Source organism: Palaemon carinicauda, chromosome 16 (genome assembly GCF_036898095.1).
Source record: "Palaemon carinicauda isolate YSFRI2023 chromosome 16, ASM3689809v2, whole genome shotgun sequence".
Classification (NCBI taxonomy): domain Eukaryota; kingdom Metazoa; phylum Arthropoda; class Malacostraca; order Decapoda; family Palaemonidae; genus Palaemon; species Palaemon carinicauda.
This window is the reverse complement of record NC_090740.1, coordinates 25391660-25413384: the sequence shown is the minus strand read 5'-3', so window position 1 is coordinate 25413384 and position 21725 is coordinate 25391660. Positions and strand designations below refer to the sequence as shown.

Here is a 21725-nt window from a genome sequence, read left to right as displayed (position 1 = left end):
TCAGGTCAGCTGGATTGTCCTTACTTACACAATGTTGCCAGCAACTGGGAGGTGTTAACTCTCTGATTTCCTTTACCCGATTAGCTACAAATAGGTCCTTCTTACTAACATCTCTTTGAATCCATGACAGAGCAATGGTAGAATCTGTCCAACACCTAACTCTAACACAGTTATCTAGGTTAAGGGTATTCTTCACAAAGTTGACTAATCGTGAACACAAAAGGCATCCCATGAGTTCTAACCTCGGCAATGTAATTGTCTTTATGGGAGCAACTCTTGACTTAGAGGACACTAATGACATCTTGTATGAGCCGTTCTCCACAGGCACTCGCAGGTACACACAAGCCCCATAGCCCTTTTCAGAGGCATCACCAAACCCATGTAGCTCCATATGACTAAGCTTCCCCCAGGCCTTTGATGAAAAATAACATCTATCTATCTGATAATTCTTAAAATGCTCACTACTAAGGAGCCATCTTTGAAACTTTAGCTTTAACTCTGATGGCATTTCTTGATCCCAAGTCAGACCCAGTTTCCAGAGTTCCTGAAAAAGTATCTTGTCATACATAACATATGGACTAATTAACCCTAAAGGGTAAAAAATCTTAGCTATCACACTAAGGATACTTCGCTTAGTAGAGACTACTTCTACAAAGGAATCTGAGTTTATGCCATCAAAGGAGAAACTGTCCAGTGAGTTACACCACTTCAGGCCTAATACAGTATTGGGTTCATCAGAATTTATAAAGGGTACCTTGTCACATAACTGAGAAGTAATTAGCAAACTATTTGATACAAGTTTTGTAAGGTCCATACTAGCATCAGCTAAAATGCTACGGGCTTCACAAAATTTATCAGCTGCTTCTACAGCAGAATCTGCACCACTCAACCAATTGTCTGTATACATGTTAGCCTTCAAATCTTGCACTACATAAGTTGGGGGATACTTATCCAAATGATGTTTAATTGTGGCATTTAACAAAAATGGGCTCGCTGTGTTACCAAAGGGTACACGTGTGAATCTCATGTGCCGTATTGTACCATCGTCTCTTGGCTACAAAAATCTATGAACATCTCTGTCTTTCTCTTGTACACTAATTTGCAAAAAGGCCTTTCTTATATCAGCTGTAACAGCAATGGACCAACGACGAAAGCGAATGAGCACCTCAACTAAGTCAGGGTTGAGTGATGGGCCTGAGGACAAACAGTCATTCAATGATACACCATTGTAACAAGAGGCAGAGGCATCAAACACAGGTCTTATCTTAGTACTTGAACTACTTAACTTAACTACTGGACGATGAGGCATATAGTACACAGGATTCACACCTGAAATTTCCTGCCTTGGTACCTCTTCTATTATGTGATCAGACTCATAACTATCAAACACTTTTTGATACTCTTTCTTAAGCTCCTTATCGTGTTCTAACTTAACCATTAGCCTACCTAACCTTTTATGGGCTATGACAACATTATTTTCAATATTAATCTTACCCGATGATCATGTAGCTGTCAACTCTGTTGCCCGACAGAAATCTACGGTCGGGATACGCCAGCGATCGCTATACAGGTGGGGGTGTACACAACAGCGCCATCTGTGAATAGGTACTCAAGTACTTCTTGTCAACAAGAACTCAATTTTTCCTCTGTCGTGCCACCGGCAAGACCTACTAATACGCCGTCCCTAACTGGATTTGTTTTCACAACTTTTTGGTGAAGTACACTATTCCAGTTTTGAGCTTTCGCTATGCAGGGGTTTTATCTTCATTTCAAAACTCGTTTTGGATAGATATAATTATGGTGACGAAGAGAGTATGGACTCTCTTTCACTTTTTAATGGCCGACCCTTCCCTTAGACGGAAGTGTTGGTGTCGAAGAGAGTATAGACTCTCTTTCACTTTTTATGATCGACCCTTCCCTTAGACGGAAGTGTGTTTAGGTTTTTGGTAATTTTGCTTAACAAAGTTATAGATTTATTTTCTATCTCTCCGCCATTTATAGGCATCTTCGATTAACTTTCCATTTATTATAAACTTATAAAAATTAATTTTTATGTTTGTTTATATGCGACCTTTCCTAATAGTAGGCGGTCCTTACTTGGAACCGAAGTTAATTAACATTGTGCCCGTCATATCGTATTTCCTGTTAAGAATTTATGCTATTTTAATTTTAATGTTTTTGAAAGAATTTCTTTGATAGTCTCGTACTGTTTTCAAAGATGAACTAACGTTTAGTTTAGTCTCCGCAGTTGTTGACGTTCAGAACGTTCAACTTGCGCTCTATCGTTACGATAGAGAGAGAGTATTTCACGGTTTCACGTTGCAGTAAGAGTAAACCGATTCTAGCGTTTCGTTCATTCTTTCTTAGCTTAAATGGTTTTAATTCTAATAAAGGAACTTTTTATTTGGGAAACCTTTCAGTTTTTTTCCGTTAACAAATAATATGTTTTAACGATATATAATTGGGATCATCTCTCAGGTTCTAAGTCAAGAGAGAGAGAGAGAGAGATAGAGACGGAGGGAGAGAGAGGAGGATAAACGTTTCGTTCAAGCGGGTAACGTTGTTCTCGTTTTTTACTCTTCTCCCTAGTCGCTAGGGGAAGAAGGTAAAACGTTTCTAGAGTTTTATTCTTGTTCCCAGGCTTTATGCGGTGAGAGATTTTAAACGTAGTTTATTTGATCTAGTGTTTAGTCTCTTTTCCAGCCACTGAATTCTTTATCTTTCATTATGTTTTTCTGTTACATTGTAAAACTGTTTTCGCAATTACTACCTTTTAATGAAGGATAGGATTGCGTGTTTCAGGTACAAATCACTTAAAGTTTCGAGTTCAGTGAAATAAGTGCAAACAGAATATCAAAAGTGATAAAGTGATATGCGCAAAGTGTTACAGTGTTGCGTTCGAGGGTTCGTTTGTTCGTGCCTGTTGTTCACCTAGTCCGATACCTCTTACAAGCTCCCAAGCCCAGGGGAGAAGTAATGTCGAAGGACTTATGGGTTCCACAGGTCTTGATCGACGAACAAACGTTTCCCTCCGTGGTTTCGGGTGTATCTACACACGTTGCCGACGTGATCACCCCACCCACACAAAGACGAGAGAGCCCATTTATTCCTCGTCTGCGGAAGAGGTTTCTCGCAGAAACCATGGACCAAATCTTGCAGCTTTCAAGTGCAAGTCGGTCCCTTCCGCGCAAGTCCAACGGCCTAGGTGTAGCCACTGGGTCAGTTCGGACTCGCTCCAGTCATCCGACAACTGCACACCTCCCAAGAGAGGCAAGGCGGTACCGCAACAGGCAGTAACTCCGTCTGTTGCCGCACCAGCTGTTTTAGACCCTCAGTCACAACGGACAGTAGCTCCGTTTGTTGTCGTCTTTCATAGACCCTAGTGGTCCATTCTGCAGACTATACAGTCTCAGCTTGCTCCTTCATGCAGGAGTATCGTGCTGGAAGGTTGACAATGCACCTGTTAATCTACAACCTTCCACGGTTGTGCGCTCAGCAGATACTGCGGCTGCCTGCTCTCACACTCCACCTGTGAGAGCTCCACCTCCGATGCGCAGTCGACCCTGCCAGACGCATGTTCATGCTGCGCCCTCCATTGACATGCGTGAGCTACCGCATCAGCAGTGGGTAGGTGCTGTAGAGCTACCGCATCAGCAGTGGGTAGGTGCTGTAGAGCTGCCGTGTTTTGACACAATGCGGCATGCTCCGCAACCCATGCGGCATGCTCCGCATCCCATACGGCATGCTCCGCAACCCACGGCAGTCCCTCCCACGCACCAACACTCAGCTTTTGTTGTTGCCACCTCCCACACTCCGACTGCGGAGAAGGTTGACGATGCACCCGTGGGCCTACACCTCCCACGGTTGTGCGCCCGGCATGGCTTCCTGCTCTCACACTCTTGTTGTGAGAGCTCCTCCACCCATGCACAGTCAACCCTGCCAGATGTATGATGACTCCCACACACAGAACACTCCGTTGCCGTGCGTGAGCTACCACAAGCTGCCGTGTTTTGACACGGTGTGTCAGCCTCCGCAACACACTGTGGTTACCGCCACTCGCCCGCAGCAAACTAGTCAGTCAGGAGTTGAGGCTTCCCCACACAACTTTGGTTGTTGCCAACTCACAGACTGTCAAACAGTTACATGACGTTGCCTTCTGGTCTGCTACTTATACACCAGTGCTGTATGTCCTCACGCTCCTGTTGTGGTTGACAGTTCAGTTTTTGACAGTTCACAGACTGTCAAGCAGTTTCATAACGTTGCCTTCTGGTCTGCTGCGTTTGCACCAGTGAAACCCTCACTGAGAGAACCTAGCTTTTCTCGGACATGGTTCCTGTAGATGAGAAAGTGCTGTTCTCCCTCCTTCTGATATTCCCTTGAGGACTCTGTCATTTGGAGAGGAGCCTTAAGCTGCTTAGCCTCCTATGGACTTTAATTTAAGCATAACATGCTTCCAGGGAGGGTAAATGGTTCCGCTTCAGTCGCTAACCCCGTCTGTTGCCACACCTGCTCCCATAGACCTTGGGCTTTGTTGCAAGACATGCAGTCCAAGCTTAGTCCTTGATAGAGGATTTTTTACGGAGAAGAACCTTCTTGCCAACGACCTTCCTTCCGGTTGGTTGTACGCCCTGTTGACGCTGAGGTATCCTACTCACGTCCGCCAGTTGAGATGGTTCCTCCACCGGTGCGACCCAGTGTGGGTTGCCAGTCGCACGTTGACGTTAAGCTACTCTCGGAGGTGGTTGTGGACGTTCAGTGTGTCACTGGGAAGACGTTCAACAACCAGCAGAGGTGACTTGTTGTGACGCAGTGCGGCAACCTCAGCAACCCGATAAGGGGTTGTCTGTACTACCCAGACAGTCTAGACAGTTTCGGGTTGTCGCTGTACTTCCTCGCTTCCCCATGGTTGACAGTTCACAGACTGTGCAGCAGTACCATGATCTTGTGTCCGGCTCCGTCACGCATCCACCAGTGCAACCGGATTCAGCGAGTCAGACGTTGCCCACTCCGTTGCCGTTTCCTCATCAGTTTCGGATGAGGAACCCTCTGATGAGGACATGGCTGAACAAGAAAATCAATCCCCAGCCCTGCTTTCCATCCAGAAGATGCTGAAGAAGGAATACGGCCCTGTCAGGCTGTGGATGAGTCTGGTTAGAACACTCATCCGTGGTTCAATTGGTGTCACTTGGAAGACTACACCTCCGTCCTCTTCGGTTTCATCTAGCTCTTCACTGGAAAAGGACAAGACGCTAGAAGCGGTCTCGATCCCGGTTTCCGGAAGATAAGTCTGGTCTAACCTGAGGAAAGGACTTTATCAACCTTTTATAGGGTCTTCCCCTGACTGCTCAGACTCCCAACCACGTTCTCTTCTCAGACGCATCGGACGTAGGCTGGGGTGCGACCTTAGGCGGTAGGGAATGCTCGGGATTATGCTCTCGAGTCAAAGGACAATGCATTTTTACTGCAAGAAGCTTCTGGCAGTACGTCTGACCTGGAAAAGCTTCAGGTCTCTCCTTCAAGACAAAGTAATGGAGGTCAACACGGACAACTCCCTGCTTTGATGTTCATCTCCTAGCAAGGAGGGACCTACTCTCTGACATGGTGCGAGTTCGCTAGTGACCTCCTCTCCTGTTCAACAGGTCTAGACTTTTCACTAGTAACAAGTTTCTTTCAAGGCAACTTGAATGTCTTAGCAGTTTGTCTCAGTAGGAAGGGACAATAATTCCAACATTTTGGACCCTCCACAGAGATGTATGCAAGAGACTTTGGGGCACCTGGGGCCAGCCAACCATAGATCTCTTCGCAACCTCGATGTCCAAGAGGCTCTCAATACTTTGCTCACCTATCCCGGACCCAGCAGTGGTTCTTTTAGATGCCTTTCTACTAGATTAGTCTCATCTAGATCTATATGCATTCCCTCCGTTCTAGATTGTCAACAAGGTACTGCAGAAGTTCGCCTCTCACGATGGGACAAAGTTGACACTAGTTGCTTCCCTCTGGCCCGCGAGAGAATAACTTACCGAGGTACTTCGATGGCTAGTAGACGTTCCCAGAACTCTTCCCCTAAGGGTGGACCTGCTACGTCTGCCACGCGTAAGAAGGTACTCCAAGGCCTCCACGCTCTTCGTCTCACTGCCTTCAGAGTATCGAAAGACTCTCGAGAACTAGAGGTTTTTCGAAGGAGGCAACCAGAGCGATTGTTAGAGCAAGGAGAACATCCACCCTTAGAGTCTACCAATCGAAGTGGGAAATCTTCCTAAACTGGTGCAAGTCAGTATCCGTATCCTCGACCAGTACCTCTGTAACTCAAATAGCTGACTTCCTCTTATATCTGAGGAAAGAGCGATCTCTTTCAGCTCCCACTTTCAAGGGTTACAGAAGCATGTTGGCATCAGTCTTCCGTCACAGAGGCTTAGATCTTTCCAACAATAAAGATCTACAGGACCTCCTTAAGTCTTTTGAGACCACGAAGGAGCGTCGTTTGGTTACACCTGGTTGGAATTTAGACGTGGTTCTAAGATTCCTTATGTTAGACAGGTTCGAACCACTTCAATCAGCCTCCCTGAAAGATCTCACCTTTAAGACTCTTTTCCTGATATGCTTAACCACAGCTAAAAGAGTCAGTGAGATTCATGCCTTCAGCAAGAACATCGGATTTTTCATCCGAAACGGCTACATGTTCTACATCTTGGTTTTCTAGCCAAACACGAGCTGCCTTCTCGGCCTTGACCAATATCGTTCGTTATTCCAAACTTATCGTATGGTTGGAAATGAACTAGAAAGAGTATTTTGTCCTGTAAGAGCTCTTAAGTTCTATTTTAAAAACCTTTACGAGGCCCGTCTGAAGCTTTATGGTGTTCAGTTAAGAATTCATCTTTGCCTATGTCAGAGAATTCTTTATCCTATTATTTTCAGACTGTTATACGAGAAGCTCATTCCCTTCTGAATGAGGAAGACCAAGCTTGGCTGAAGGTAAGGACACACGAAGTTAGAGCTGTCACAACTTCCGTGACCTTTAAATAAAATAGATCTCTGCAAAATATTTTCGACGCAACCTTTTGGAAAAGCTAATCAGTGTTCGCGTCTTTTATCTTAAGAATGTCCAGTCTCTTTACGAGAACTGCTACACTCTGGGACCATTCGTAGCAACGAGTGCAGTAGTGGTGGGGGCTCCACCACTACAATTCCCTAATTCCAGAACCTTTTAATCTTTCTCTTGAAATATTTCTGGGTTGTCCGGAAGGCTAAGAAGCCTTCCGCATCCTGGTTGATTTGGCGGGTGGTCAAATTCTTTCTTGAGAAGCGCCTAGATTAGAGGTTGTGATGAGGTCCTTTAGTATGGGTTGCAGCCCTTCATACTTCAGCACCTAGGAGTCACTCAGCATCCTAAGAGGATCGCTAGGCTCAGTAAGGAAGACGTACTTAAAAAGGCAGAGTAATGGTTCAAGTCGACTTCCTTACCAGGTACTTATTTATTTTATGTTTGTTATTTTGAATAACGGCTAAAATAAGATACGGGATACTTAGCTTCTTTGTTAACATGTATGCTGGTCTCCACCCACCACCCTGGGTGTGAATCAGCTACATGATCATCGGGTAAGATTAATATTGAAAAATGTTATTTTCATTAGTAAAATAAATTTTTGAATATACTTACCCGATGATCATGAATTTAAGGACCCGCCCTTCCTCCCCATAGAGAACCAGTGGACCGAGGAGAAAATTGAGTTCTTGTTGACAAGAAGTACTTGAGTACCTATTCACAGATGGCGCTGTTGTGTACACCCCCACCTGTATAGCGATCGCTGGCGTATCCCGACCGTAGATTTCTGTCGGGCAACAGAGTTGACAGCTACATGATCATCGGGTAAGTATATTCAAAAATTTATTTTACTAATGAAAATAACATTTTAAAAACCTTTCCTTAGCAGAATCATCCTTCCATGGCAGTGCAACCTCATAGCGACCATTCACAAACTTCACAGTACTCTCAAATTCTTTGAAAACTTTGGTTTCACTATAACTTTCAACAAGTTCCCTAGGCTTAACCCCTACAGTTTCCAAATCCCAAAACTTACACAAATCTGAATCTGAAACAGAGGAGATACACAATAATTGTGGTACAGAGTAGGTACAAGAGTCATTGGTTTTATACAGCCTGCCACTCAAGACATAACCAAAGAGAGACTTCATGGCTACGACATGGTTAATTTGGAAGGCATCAACAGGAGAAATCAGTGTCCAGTAGAAATCTAGACCAATCAGTATATCAATCTCAATGGGAGAATCATGGTGGTAATCATCAGCTAATACAACATGAGAGAAAGAGTTAAGCACTGAATCTGGTACAATAGGCCTAACCAAGGGTTGACATATTCTGGGAATCTCCGCAGCAATAATACGTACCACTTTCTTGTCAGAGTCCCACAACTTTAACTCATAAACATTTCTGTGTTCATTTTTTCCACTGCTATGACCACCAAAACTAGAGTATGGCATAGGTGCACTAGTGATCCATTGTGGTTTACACTTCTTCACAAATTTGCTACTAATATAAGACCTGTCTGCACCATTATCAAACATTACCTGAGCAGTGACAACAGTACCATCACTACCACTCACCTGAACTTTGGCAGTTTGTAAAATGGCACAGTTACCACCTTGCCCTGTTAGAAGTGCCACATCGCCAGGCTTGTCACTGCCAATAGCACCTTCCTTTGCTTCACTTTCCTCCTCCTTAAGGTTCATTTCCAGCCTAACGCCACACATTAAGGTAGAATGGGCACCGTTACACTTTGTACACCTTGTACGAGCTTTACAGTCTCTTGACATGTGTCCACTCTTCAAACACTTGAAACATAGGCCTAAACTTCTTATTTTTTCACCTCGCTCCTTTCCACTCCATTCTAGCACACCATAACAGTTTTCCGATTTGTGCTTCTTGGCACAGAAACTGCACATTGTGTTTTCTTGCTTGGACGAAGCATGAAGGGCTGCGGCTGAATACACCTTGTCTTTAGAACTCTTATTTTCAATTTTCTTTACTTCAATACTACTCTTTCCCTTAAAGGCTTCAGACCCTTAAAGGCTTCAGACCTTTCTAATCTTGAAATTTCCTTGTCTAAGAATGTCAATAACCAATCTAAATCACTCTCATGTCCATCACCATCCCTGGCCCACTCTAGCCGCAGTTCACTTGGCAAACGGGAGAGGATGATAGGTGTAAGAAACACTTCACATTGTTTTCCTGTGATGCCTAGCGCCTCCAAACTGCGGATGTGAATTAGAATGTCATCTCGTAATTTCCACAGCTGTGCCACACCTTTGGGTCCGCTGACATTAATGTTGACCTCACCATTTAACAATGCCTGAACATGAGCAAAAATAATCCTTTCTGGCTTGTAGTAGCGTTCCTTCAGTAGTTTGCAGGCAACCTGGTAATTAGCACTGGTATGAGCTAGTCCCTTCACTACATTCCTGGCATCTCCCTCCAGCAAAGACAGCAAATAAGTGAACTTACTGATCACTGGAAGGTCTGTTGCATCGATGTGGGAATTATAGTGATCCCAGAAGGACTGCCATTGGGTCACTTCACCACTAAACTAAGGTAGCTCCAGCTTGGGTAACTGGACATTGGTGATATCTGACTCTCGAGATGAAGACTGTCCACTTATACTGCCAGCTTTAGAACCAGGTGCTGCTAACTTCCTTATCTGGTCTTCAGCTTGTATCCAAGGCTGCACACTTACTGTTCTAAAATCATGGGCTTCATCCAAAAGTTGTTCTAGTTCTTCTTCAGCTACCTCAATTTCTATTGCTTCTTGGACTTCATCCAACTTAGCTAGTCTCTGGTCGTATTCCTTGATAGCATACTCAAATTGACTAATAGTTGTGGTGGAAGACTCCAGAAGGTCACTCAGTGCCTTGGAAGCTCTTGTCACCCACCCTCTACATGTAGTCCTAGTCTTCTTTAATTTCTCCATTATCTTCACTGCACAACTTACTTATTTTCTTAGAGGGAGTGTTCCCGGGTCTGGGCACCAAAATGTGGGGGATTATTTAAGCCCACATCGTACAGGAAGGTATGGAAAAAGGAGAGCCTTGGGCTAGAAGGAAACACCATGTTTTTCTAAAAACCTCTGATTTTATTAGAACAACTAAACTCTTAAGTAAATATAATGAGACTTACATTAAGCAAAAATAGTTATAAAATTCACACTCATAAATATGATGACTTGTAAATATCAAATACTAAATTAATTGTACTTCAATATACACTTCAAGTAAGAGAAACAGAATTAAATATATAACCAAGAAAACTAACAAAAAAACATTGGAACATGAGTTATAAAAGAAAATGGTAGTGCTATTTCAGACACACTATAAGGAAACTCCTTTCAAGTGAATAAGCAGAAGACACCTTTCTAAAGTCAACACATGGTAATGAAGTGGTCATATTGTTACTAGCTGGATCTGACTTGATACTGATAAGCTACATTCTTTTGAATGTAGAGAAATTTCTCCCCATACTCCCTAGATGAGGTGAAGGATGATGGAACATGTACTAACCCATTGATCATCATACGCCAGGTGTAGTAACTATTCCAGATTTATCTGGGGGGGGGGGGGTTCCTTCCTTTGATTGCATAGTTATTTTCTTGTACAGGACAGGCCCTACCAGTCCATTCATCCCTATGATAGACAGATTGGTAGTAGATGGAGTCTTCTCCTTATCTCCTGTAGAGGACAAGGCAGACTGACATTTCAGTTCTAAGATGTTTCCACCCTACCAATGAACAAGTTTCCCTATTTTAAAGGACAAATTGGTTGTATATGCATAGGAACAAATAATGAATTTTTAAAAGTAAATTGTATTTTTCCTAGCCATACAAACCCGAGTCCTTTCAAGTTAGACTTCCCACCTCAACAATCCCTCTGTTCTGAGCTGGTCAAAAGGAAGAGCTTCCGACAACCCGGGCCTATTTTCCCAGGCTCAGTCTGTCTGTCATTCCAGCTCTGCTGACGACAGGGATTTCCCTATTTGTTTGGCTAGGAAAAATTTAATTACTTTAAAAATTTGTTACTTTGTCCCACAGGTTCAGATTTCTCAAGTATATTATAATGTACTATGATATACAGGAAGGCATATATAGCAGTATAATATCCAGGAAGGCTTGTTTTGGAATAAGAAGCAGGACAGTATGTAGAATTTTTTTCCTTATCGAGCCATGCTATTTGTTATTGGCAATTTATTTCATTTAAGTCTCGGTAAGTATGGTAAAATAAAATTATAAGAGCTAAATAAATTTTTTGTACTGCATGGTCTTAACAACTTATAGATCTTGTAAAAATAAAATTTGTTCCAACACGGAGTACTTACCTCGAACTACTTTCTTGGGAGTATCTGGGATCTCCTCCTTAACTGTCCAAATATTTTGTGTAGTTCCTCCTCTCTCCGTTACCTTGTCGGGGCGGAAGGATACTCGCCCCGAGGCGACCCGGGGTCAGCGCGCGAGGGTGCGCTACTAGGTCTGAGCTGCTAGTAAGCTTCTGGTCGCAGCGTGGATCTCATCTTGCCGCTCTATTTCACTTATCCCGTCCAATCTGCCTCGTGTACCACCTGTTCCATTGTGTTCCCCATCCTTTGTGCACCACGTGTTCCCTTTATGTTCCTTATCCTTTCCTTGTGTTATTGTGTTGCTTGCGTGTTCCGTTTATGCCATAGTTATGGAATCTCAGCATCGTTGTCCTGGGCCCAAAGCCGGTAAGTCTTGCAGGGCCTGGCTGTCCAGGACTGATGTCGACCTACACACGCTGTGCGCCTCGTGTAGAGGTAATAAGTGCACCCCTGCCTCCACGTGTCCGGAGTGCGAGTCCTGGCCGGAGCTACAGTGGACCTTGTTTGCCACTAAGAAGAAGAAGAAGAAGAAGAAGAAGGCGCCCAAACGGTCTCCCAAGAAGGCGGGCCTCACCTCGCCATTGACGTTGCCCTCAGCGCCCTCGGAGAGAGGTTCTCCTTCAACTTCCCCTACCCAGAGTACGGGGCGAGGTAAGTCCGTTGCGGGGAAACGGCCCATTGCCGTTCCCCATGAGTCTGATGTCGGAGATTCTTTCTGTGTGGGGCCTACGCAGACAAGTGGGGGGTCTGCTAGTGTGGCGGAAGTGTGTGCCGTGGACGAGGTCCTGGTGCCCGCAGGACCCGTCTCCAGTGAAGAAGACCCGGTGTGGGGGAGGCCTGAAACAGCTCCTACCCCTCCATCGTGGCAGTGGTTTACAGGTACAGCGGGTTCTGGGGGCGGCCGTGACAAAGAAAGGAGGGCCACGTGCTCATTGGATCCCGACTCCATTGTTTGGACAGCGCCGAGGACGCCCTTCAGGTTCCCCATGCGTCTAGAAGAGGAGTTTGAGGCCTGGTTTGCCTCTCGGGGCGCACTTCGCACGCCCCCGGCGCCCTCAGCAACGCTTCCGTCGGACTTTCTGCAGCCCGTTACCCCGGTATCCAGACCAAGGGCCCAGAGAACGGTAGTGGAAGATACGGAGGACTCTGACAGCTCCTCCTCCTCTTCGTCTTCCTCGTCGGAGGACTCCAGCGACCGGGACACTAGGAAGAAGCGGAAAAGATCCAGAAGGAAGGTGAGCTCTTACACAAGCCCTGCGAGGAAGAAGGCGAAGACCATGAGGAGAAGGAGCAAGAAAAAGAGTTCTTCCAGGAAGAAGTTTACAGAGTGGCTTTTCCCCCTTGCGGGTCGAGCAGGGCGGCTGCCGCTCCAGTGCCTGCCTCGGTGGCCGCTGGAGCCGCTTCCGCGACCTTGCCCAGTGTGTCTTCGGTTCTGCCCGCCCGTCTGGTGCAGCCGTTGGCACACTTTCCCTTGTCCTTGCCCGTCAAGTCACCAGCTCCATCCGTCCTACGGGGACAACTGCGCATGAGACCCAGCAGCTCGGCTACTACCCGCTTCGTCGCACCGGCTCCGTACAAGTCACGGAAACTGCCGCTGCCACTACTGTCAAGTAGTTCTCTACAGATTTCCCCGGGAGGGGGTAGACCCATGCGGCTACCTCCGCCCCGCCGGCTCCTACCGTGACGGAGACAGCCGCTCCATCACGACAAGACAGAAGGGATACCTCTGCTCCCACGGATCTCCCCGTGTTCGAGGATGCTACCGACACGGAGGATCAGGTGGTGGAAGAATTACTAGACACCGGCGAGTGCTCCCCGGACGAGGTGTCCTCATACAGGAAGGTCCTGGCCCTAATACGGCACCACCACAGACTGGACGAGCCCCAACCTTCATCGGAGTAGGCTTGGCTTTCGGGTTTGGGCAGGATGGTAGACAATCCTGTGCAACAGAAGCCATCCTTGACCCTACCCTTAGCGCCTGACGTTTCCCTGGGCATGGAGCCCATCAATCGGTTTGTTGCGGGGCCTAAGAACTCCCTAAGAGCCCAAGGGTCCTTCAAGCTCCTACCTGGACTGAGGGGGGGGGGGGCAATGAAGTTCCTCACCTTCAAGTCCCTGACCCAGACAGCAAACTGGGTTCTGAGGAGGAGGGACACAGTACTTAACAGACTGGCCAGGCGGTAGCTGAGACTTTGGAGAGAGTGGGGAAGTTGAAAAATGCGTCCGAACTCAGGCAGTTGACAGCAAGACGTCCTCCACACAGGAGACCATCAGCGGACGGGGCCTACCTGCCTACGCCTCCCCTTCCTGGCACCAATCCCCACGGCCCTCCCGCAGGTGCAGTAAAGTTCCTCACCTTCCAGTCCCTGACCTAGACGGCAAACTGGGTTCTGAGGAGGAGGGACACAGTACTTAGAAGACTGGCCAGGCGGTAGCTGAGACTTTGGAGAGAGTGGGGAAGTTGAAAAATGCATCCGAGGCCAGGCAGTTGACGGCTGACGTCCTCCACACAGGAGACCATCAGTGGACGGGGCCTACCTGCCTACGCCTCCGGCTAAACAGGAGGCCTCCTCCACTTCCTGGCACCAATCCTCACGGCCCTCCCGCAGGGGCAGTGAAGTTCCTCACCTTCCAGTCCCTGACCCAGACGGCAAACTGGGTTCTGAGGAGGAGGGACACAGCACTTAACAGACTGCCCAGGCGGTAGCTGAGACTTTGGAGAGAGTGGGGAAGTTGAAAAATGCGTCCGAGGCCAGGCAGTTGACGGCAAGACATCCTCCACACAGGAGACCATCAGCGGACGGGCCTACTTGCATACGCCTCCGGCTAGACAGGAGGCCGCCTCCCCTTCCTGGCACTAATCCCCACGGCCCTCCCGCAGGGGCAGTGCTCCAGTCCAGGCCTCCTTTAGACTAAAATATTCTGGCTTAAGGAGAGGCCGTTCTAACCGTCTCCCAAGGAGATAGGCCCCCCACACCTTCCCACACAGAAGGGGGGGGGGATGAAGTTCCTCACCTTCTAGTCCCTGACCCAGACGGCAAACTGGGTTCTGAGGAGGAGGGACACAGTACTTAACTGTCTCCCCAGAAGGAGATAGGGGGAGAGAGGCCCCCCACACCTTCCCACGCCTCAGGTTGGGGGATGCCTCAAACATTATTGGCAAGCGTGGCAAGACAACGGGGCGGACCCCTGGTCTGTGACAGTCCTTGATGAGGAATACTGAATTCCCTTCTTGTCGGAACCGCCCCCTCTGATCCCAGAACATCGGGCGGAATGGCTGACACCCAAGGATCCCGAGAAGAGAGCAGCCCTGCAGGGGGAGGTGGCAGCCATGTTGAGCAAGGGAGCTCTCCAACTCTTCCAGAAATCATCCCCAGGGTTCTACAGCAGGCTCTTCCTGGTGGAGAAAGCTACAGGAGGCTGGAGGCTAGTCATCGACCTCTTGGCCCTTAACAAGTTTGTCAAGAAGACCTCCTTCAAGGTGGGCATGCCGAAGTCGGTGCTGGCAGCCCTGAGAGAAGGGGATTTCATGATGTCTCTAGATCTCAAGGATGCCTACTTTCAAATCCCCGTACACCCCCTCCAGCAGGAAGTTCCTCAAAGTAAAATGGGGATCCCAATCCCTGCAGTTCAAGACCCTCTGCTTGGGCCTGTCAACAGCACCTTGGGTGTTCACGAGTGTGTTCACCCTGGTATCAGTCTGGGCACACAAACAGGGCATCAGGCTGATCAGATACCTCGACGACTGGTTGCTGCTTTCAGCCTCAGAGGCATTTCCCCTCCCAGGAGAGGCTGAACAACCTAGACCAAGTGATTCGCCCATTTCTAGCAGACACTCCAATGAGGGCCAAGGATTGGCAGAGACTCGTGGGACACCTGGTCTCATTGGAGAAGTTGGTTCCTCAATGGAGGCTCAAGCTGAGACCAGTCCAGTGGAATCTGAAGGACCTCTGGTCGCCAGGGGAATCCCCGCTGAACGCAGTCAGGATGACCCCGGCCTCCAAGAACATCCTCCTCTGGTGGTCCGACAGGAAGAACACACTGAAAGGAATACCGTTCGCGTCCGCTCCTCCGGAGATGCTGCTCTTCACGGACGCATCAAAGGAGGGGTGGGGAGCCCATCTACTCGTAGAAACAGCAGTGGGAAAGTGGTCCCTAGAGGAAAAGACCCTGCATATAAACCTGCTCGAACTCAAGGCAGTGCAAAAGGACCTCGCAACGTTTGGCCCTCTCCTTCGGTGGTGGAAGAATTACTAGACACCGGCGAGTGCTCCCCGGACGAGGTGTCCTCATACAGGAAGGTCCTGGCCCTAATACGGCACCACCACAGACTGGACGAGCCCCAACCTTCATCGGAGTAGGCTTGGCTTTCGGGTTTGGGTAGGATGGTAGACAATCCTGTGCAACAGAAGCCATCCTTGACCCTACCCTTAGCGCCTGACGTTTCCCTGGGCATGGAGCCCATCAATCGGTTTGTTGCGGGGCCTAAGAACTCCCTAAGAGCCCAAGGGTCCTTCAAGCTCCTACCTGGACTGAGGGGGGGGGGGGGGGCAATGAAGTTCCTCACCTTCAAGTCCCTGACCCAGACAGCAAACTGGGTTCTGAGGAGGAGGGACACAGTACTTAACAGACTGGCCAGGCGGTAGCTGAGACTTTGGAGAGAGTGGGGAAGTTGAAAAATGCGTCCGAGCTCAGGCAGTTGACAGCAAGACGTCCTCCACACAGGAGACCATCAGCGGACGGGGCCTACCTGCCTACGCCTCCCCTTCCTGGCACCAATCCCCACGGCCCTCCCGCAGGTGCAGTAAAGTTCCTCACCTTCCAGTCCTTGACCTAGACGGCAAACTGGGTTCTGAGGAGGAGGGACACAGTACTTAGAAGACTGGCCAGGCGGTAGCTGAGACTTTGGAGAGAGTGGGGAAGTTGAAAAATGCATCCGAGGCCAGGCAGTTGACGGCTGACGTCCTCCACACAGGAGACCATCAGTGGACGGGGCCTACCTGCCTACGCCTCCGGCTAAACAGGAGGCCTCCTCCACTTCCTGGCACCAATCCTCACGGCCCTCCCGCAGGGGCAGTGAAGTTCCTCACCTTCCAGTCCCTGACCCAGACGGCAAACTGGGTTCTGAGGAGGAGGGACACAGCACTTAACAGACTGCCCAGGCGGTAGCTGAGACTTTGGAGAGAGTGGGGAAGTTGAAAAATGCGTCCGAGGCCAGGCAGTTGACGGCAAGACATCCTCCACACAGGAGACCATCAGCGGACGGGCCTACTTGCATACGCCTCCGGCTAGACAGGAGGCCGCCTCCCCTTCCTGGCACTAATCCCCACGGCCCTCCCGCAGGGGCAGTGCTCCAGTCCAGGCCTCCTTTAGACTAAAATATTCTGGCTTAAGGAGAGGCCGTTCTAACCGTCTCCCAAGGAGATAGGCCCCCCACACCTTCCCACACAGAAGGGGGGGGGGATGAAGTTCCTCACCTTCTAGTCCCTGACCCAGACGGCAAACTGGGTTCTGAGGAGGAGGGACACAGTACTTAACTGTCTCCCCAGAAGGAGATAGGGGGAGAGAGGCCCCCCACACCTTCCCACGCCTCAGGTTGGGGGATGCCTCAAACATTATTGGCAAGCGTGGCAAGACAACGGGGCGGACCCCTGGTCTGTGACAGTCCTTGAGGAGGAATACTGAATTCCCTTCTTGTCGGAACCGCCCCCTCTGATCCCAGAACATCGGGCGTAATGGCTGACACCCAAGGATCCCGAGAAGAGAGCAGCCCTGCAGGGGGAGGTGGCAGCCATGTTGAGCAAGGGAGCTCTACAACTCTTCCAGAAATCATCCCCAGGGTTCTACAGCAGGCTCTTCCTGGTGGAGAAAGCTACAGGAGGCTGGAGGCTAGTCATCGACCTCTTGGCCCTTAACAAGTTTGTCAAGAAGACCTCCTTCAAGGTGGGCATGCCGAAGTCGGTGCTGGCAGCCCTGAGAGAAGGGGATTTCATGATGTCTCTAGATCTCAAGGATGCCTACTTTCAAATCCCCGTACACCCCCTCCAGCAGGAAGTTCCTCAAAGTAAAATGGGGATCCCAATCCCTGCAGTTCAAGACCCTCTGCTTGGGCCTGTCAACAGCACCTCGGGTGTTCACGAGTGTGTTCACCCTGGTATCAGTCTGGGCACACAAACAGGGCATCAGGCTGATCAGATACCTCGACGACTGGTTGCTGCTTTCAGCCTCAGAGGCATTTCCCCTCCCAGGAGAGGCTGAACAACCTAGACCAAGTGATTCGCCCATTTCTAGCAGACACTCCAATGAGGGCCAAGGATTGGCAGAGACTCGTGGGACACCTGGTCTCATTGGAGAAGTTGGTTCCTCAATGGAGGCTCAAGCTGAGACCAGTCCAGTGGAATCTGAAGGACCTCTGGTCGCCAGGGGAATCCCCGCTGAACGCAGTCAGGATGACCCCGGCCTCCAAGAACATCCTCCTCTGGTGGTCCGACAGGAAGAACACACTGAAAGGAATACCGTTCGCGTCCGCTCCTCCGGAGATGCTGCTCTTCACGGACGCATCAAAGGAGGGGTGGGGAGCCCATCTACTCGTAGAAACAGCAGTGGGAAAGTGGTCCCTAGAGGAAAAGACCCTGCATATAAACCTGCTCGAACTCAAGGCAGTGCAAACGGACCTCGCAACGTTCGGCCCTCTCCTTCGGGGAAACTCGGTAGCCCTCATGTGCGACAACGCCACAATAGTTGCATACATAAAGAAGAAAGGAGACCTGAGATCAAGAGAACTGTGCGCCCTCACAGCTCAAATCCTGGAATGGGCCGAAAAGAACTAACAACCTTCTTACAGCCAGGTTCATTCCGGGAAAGAAGAACGTTCTGGCCGATGGCCTCAGCAGGACAGGGCAAGTAGTAGGGTCGGAATGGTCTCTGCATCCTCAGGTGGCACAGGAAGTTCTCCAGTTGTGGGGCTCACTGGTAATAGACCTGTTCGCTACAAGGCTCAATGCTCAGTTACCCGTGTTCTGTTCTCCGGTACCAGACCTGACGGCAGCGTTCGAGGACACCTTTCAGCACTCGTGGGACGGCCTCAGACGTGTACGCTATTCCTCCCTTCGGGATCCTCAGGGAGGTACTCAACAGACTAAGGCAGTCAAGGGCTACAAAGATGACTTGGTAGCGCCCTGGTGGCCGGAGAGGGATTGGTTCGCGGATCTCCAGGACCTGGCCATACTCCCTCCATGGCCCCTTCCAGCAAGAGAAGATCTGTTACGTCAGCCACACTTCCGAAGGCTGCACGAAAACCCCCAGTGCCTGAGGCTACACGCATGGAGGTTATCAAGCGCCTGCTAAGGAAAGAAGGGTTCTCGGAGAAGACAGCTTCCAGAATGTCGGGGTATCTCCGAAAGTCCTCGTGTGTAGTGGGCCAGATTCGTGAAGTGGTGTGCCACACAGAATCTGAGGCCCTGAGATGCTTCAGTCCACAGAATTGCAGACTTCCTGGTTCACTTGAGGGACGACCTGGGAGTCTCTATTCAAGCCATCAAAGGAGTCTGGGCGGCACTGGGGCAGGTTTTCCAACTCGGAGGCATCAACCTAGGGGCATCTCGCCACATCTCCATGCTCATCAGGAGTTTCGAGCAGTCTTGTTCTCCATGCTCCTCTAGGATTCCGCAGTGGGACGTGGCCAAGGTCCTCAAGGCTCTTTCGAGGCCTCCCTTTGAACCCCTTAAGGACATTCTAGATAAAGACCTCACCCTCAAGACACTGTTCTTACTAGCTCTAGCCTCAGCCAAGTGGGTGAGTGAGCTCCACGGCTTGTCTTTCTAAGTCTCGCACTCGAAAGGGTAGGAGGAACTGTCATTCAAGTTCTTACCCGAGTTCGTGGCCAAGGCCCAGAACCCAGCAGTTGCGGATCCTAGGTTTGAAGAGTTCTCAGTTCCAGCAATTCCTCACTCTGACAACCCGGAAGACTTGCTTTTGTGCTCAGTGAGAACAATCAGGAAATACCTCAGTAGGACAGCTAAACTCATTCCAGCCATCAAAAGTTTGTTTGTCTCTTCCGGCCCAGTCAAGAGGGCAGTATTTAAAAACACAATCTCTTTCTGGCTTTGGCAAGTTATCAAGAGGGCTTACGACAGTGATGGATCCGCGGTGCCTGGGACCCCTCAACCCCATGATATTAGGGGCCTTAGCACTTCCTTAGCTTTTGACACCAACATGGCAGTGGGCCAAATCATGCGAGCAGGTACTTGGACCAGACAATCCACCTTTACGGCCCACTATCTGAAAGACTGTACGAGAAAATCCCTGGATGCCTTCTCCATTGGGCCAGTAATTTCCGCCATGCAACAAGTTTAGTGGTTAAGGCCCCGGGTAGCCCGTGGGAAGTAATCGCAAGCGACACAAGTTCCTCCTTACTCCCCCCTTTCCTATCCTCCTACCATTTGAGAGATGGATGCTGTGGAAAACCATGTCCGGATTATACATAAAGACGAGTTGTACATAAGGTAGACTTTTGCGTGCTTTCCCCGACTCTCCTACCTTTCCACTGGGTCGTCTAGATCTAGCCTCCTATCTAGGTCCCATGCCCCAGGATGTTATGGGATATTCCGGTTTGTAAGCCACTCCCTCCTCCTAAAGTATAAGTCTCCTAAGAAAGTAGTTCGAGGTAAGTACTCCGTGTTGGAACAAATCACAAATTTTAAGTAATTTGTATTTTTCTTAACAGTACTTACCTCTAACTACTTTCGGGTTATTGCCCACCCATCCTACCCCGAGTATCTTACAGGAGTTTGAGTAGTACTTAAACATACGCTTACTGATGACGCAGATCTAGCAGCGCACCCTTGGTCAGCGGGGTGCGCTGACCCCGGGTCGCGTATCCTTCAGCCCCAGAGCGCCCCGACAAAGTAACGGAGAGAGGGGGAATTACACAAAATTCTTGGTTGGTTAAGGAGGAGATCCCAGATACTCCTCCAAAGAAAGTAGTTCGAGCTAAGTACTTTTAGGAATAATATAAATTACTTGAAATTTGTAATATTGTTGTGCTGGAAAGTGGGAAGTAAAAGTTGACATGTTTGTGTTATTGATTTGTATTTTTTAGGTTCTTTAATACTTTTCTCCAATCCCATACCGTAAAGGCAGGTTTATGTAATTTTATATCGGTTCAAGTTGCTCAGGGTTACTTAGCGGGAGATACGAGATACATGATATTGATCATAGAAGAAAATTTCAGATCTCAATTTCATTACCATCATGAAAATTTTGAACTCTTCCTTAAAAAATCTAATCTAAAATGGTACTGAGGAATATTTTTGTGATAGTTATGTAATTACCATGTATCTTTGTACTTTTTCTTCTGGCTATTGATGTGAAAATAGTGTAAGCATTATTTTGTTAAATGTAATAGTAATAAAAAATATTTATTGCAGGTTTACCAGCACCATCACCATGAAGATGGTTTCCTTTACATGGTTTATGCTTCACAAGAAGTATTTGGTCAATGATATTTGAATGGGAAGTGGTTGGGTTGGACCATTACATCATGTATTGGAAACCTTTAAGTTCCCCTCATTTATTGTATCTAAGGACTGTTTAATTTGTCAAGGAATATTGGCATTAACTAGTGTTTTAAGTTTGCCACTACATCTTTAATATTTGTTTGAATTTTTTTTTTGTGTTGGCAGTTGACTTTCATATTTTTACCTGGTCTTTTTTTTTTCTTTAGACTTAGTTGTCTAATTTTTTTTCTTTAGGGTAAAGATAAAAGATTGCTTAATGAAGAAGCTTTATGTAGCTGGCATCATAAAATGTATGAAATAAGTTATTTTTTTCTCATGTGGTCTTTGATAGTACTTAGTCTTTCAGTGTTGAAATATGTTCCTTATTCCGAGGTGAACAGATGTTTCATATTATATAAAGTATAGTTCTACCTTAATATGCAAATGGAGGATCAGCTGGTGTTAAGTGTTGAAGTGTGTTAAATATTATCATATGTCATATATTTTTATCCTGATAAAAGGTAGGTATAGAAATCAAAATTTTATTGTAAATCAGAAACTTTGTGGTGGGGTGGGAAATGAAAGGGTAACAAAGAATTATGATTATAAAATACTGTGTATGTAGTTTAAATTTACTGTTTGATCTCTTAAAGCTGGATTTTTTTTTTGTTAGTGTGTGGTTCAACTTTGTTTCCATGTCTATAGCCCCCTTTTTTACTTGTGTAAAAGTCTATGTTAATACTTGATATCCATCTCTAGATGATGGCAATTTTTTGTTTTTCATTAAAATTAAGGGAATTGCATTTAGTACTAAGGCTTACATTTCTAAT

General features: G+C 47.8%; 1 protein-coding gene across 1 annotated transcript in view; it reads left to right on the top strand.

Annotated features, from left to right (window-relative positions):
• LOC137655699 (microtubule-associated proteins 1A/1B light chain 3A-like) overlaps nt 1–21725 on the top strand; it is a 53290-nt gene extending 31565 nt beyond the window's left edge. Inside the window, exon 4 of the mRNA XM_068389688.1 lies at nt 20827–21725. Within this exon, the coding sequence (XP_068245789.1) occupies nt 20827–20901 (75 nt within the window). The 3' untranslated portion in view covers nt 20902–21725. The remainder of the gene's footprint in view (nt 1–20826) is intronic.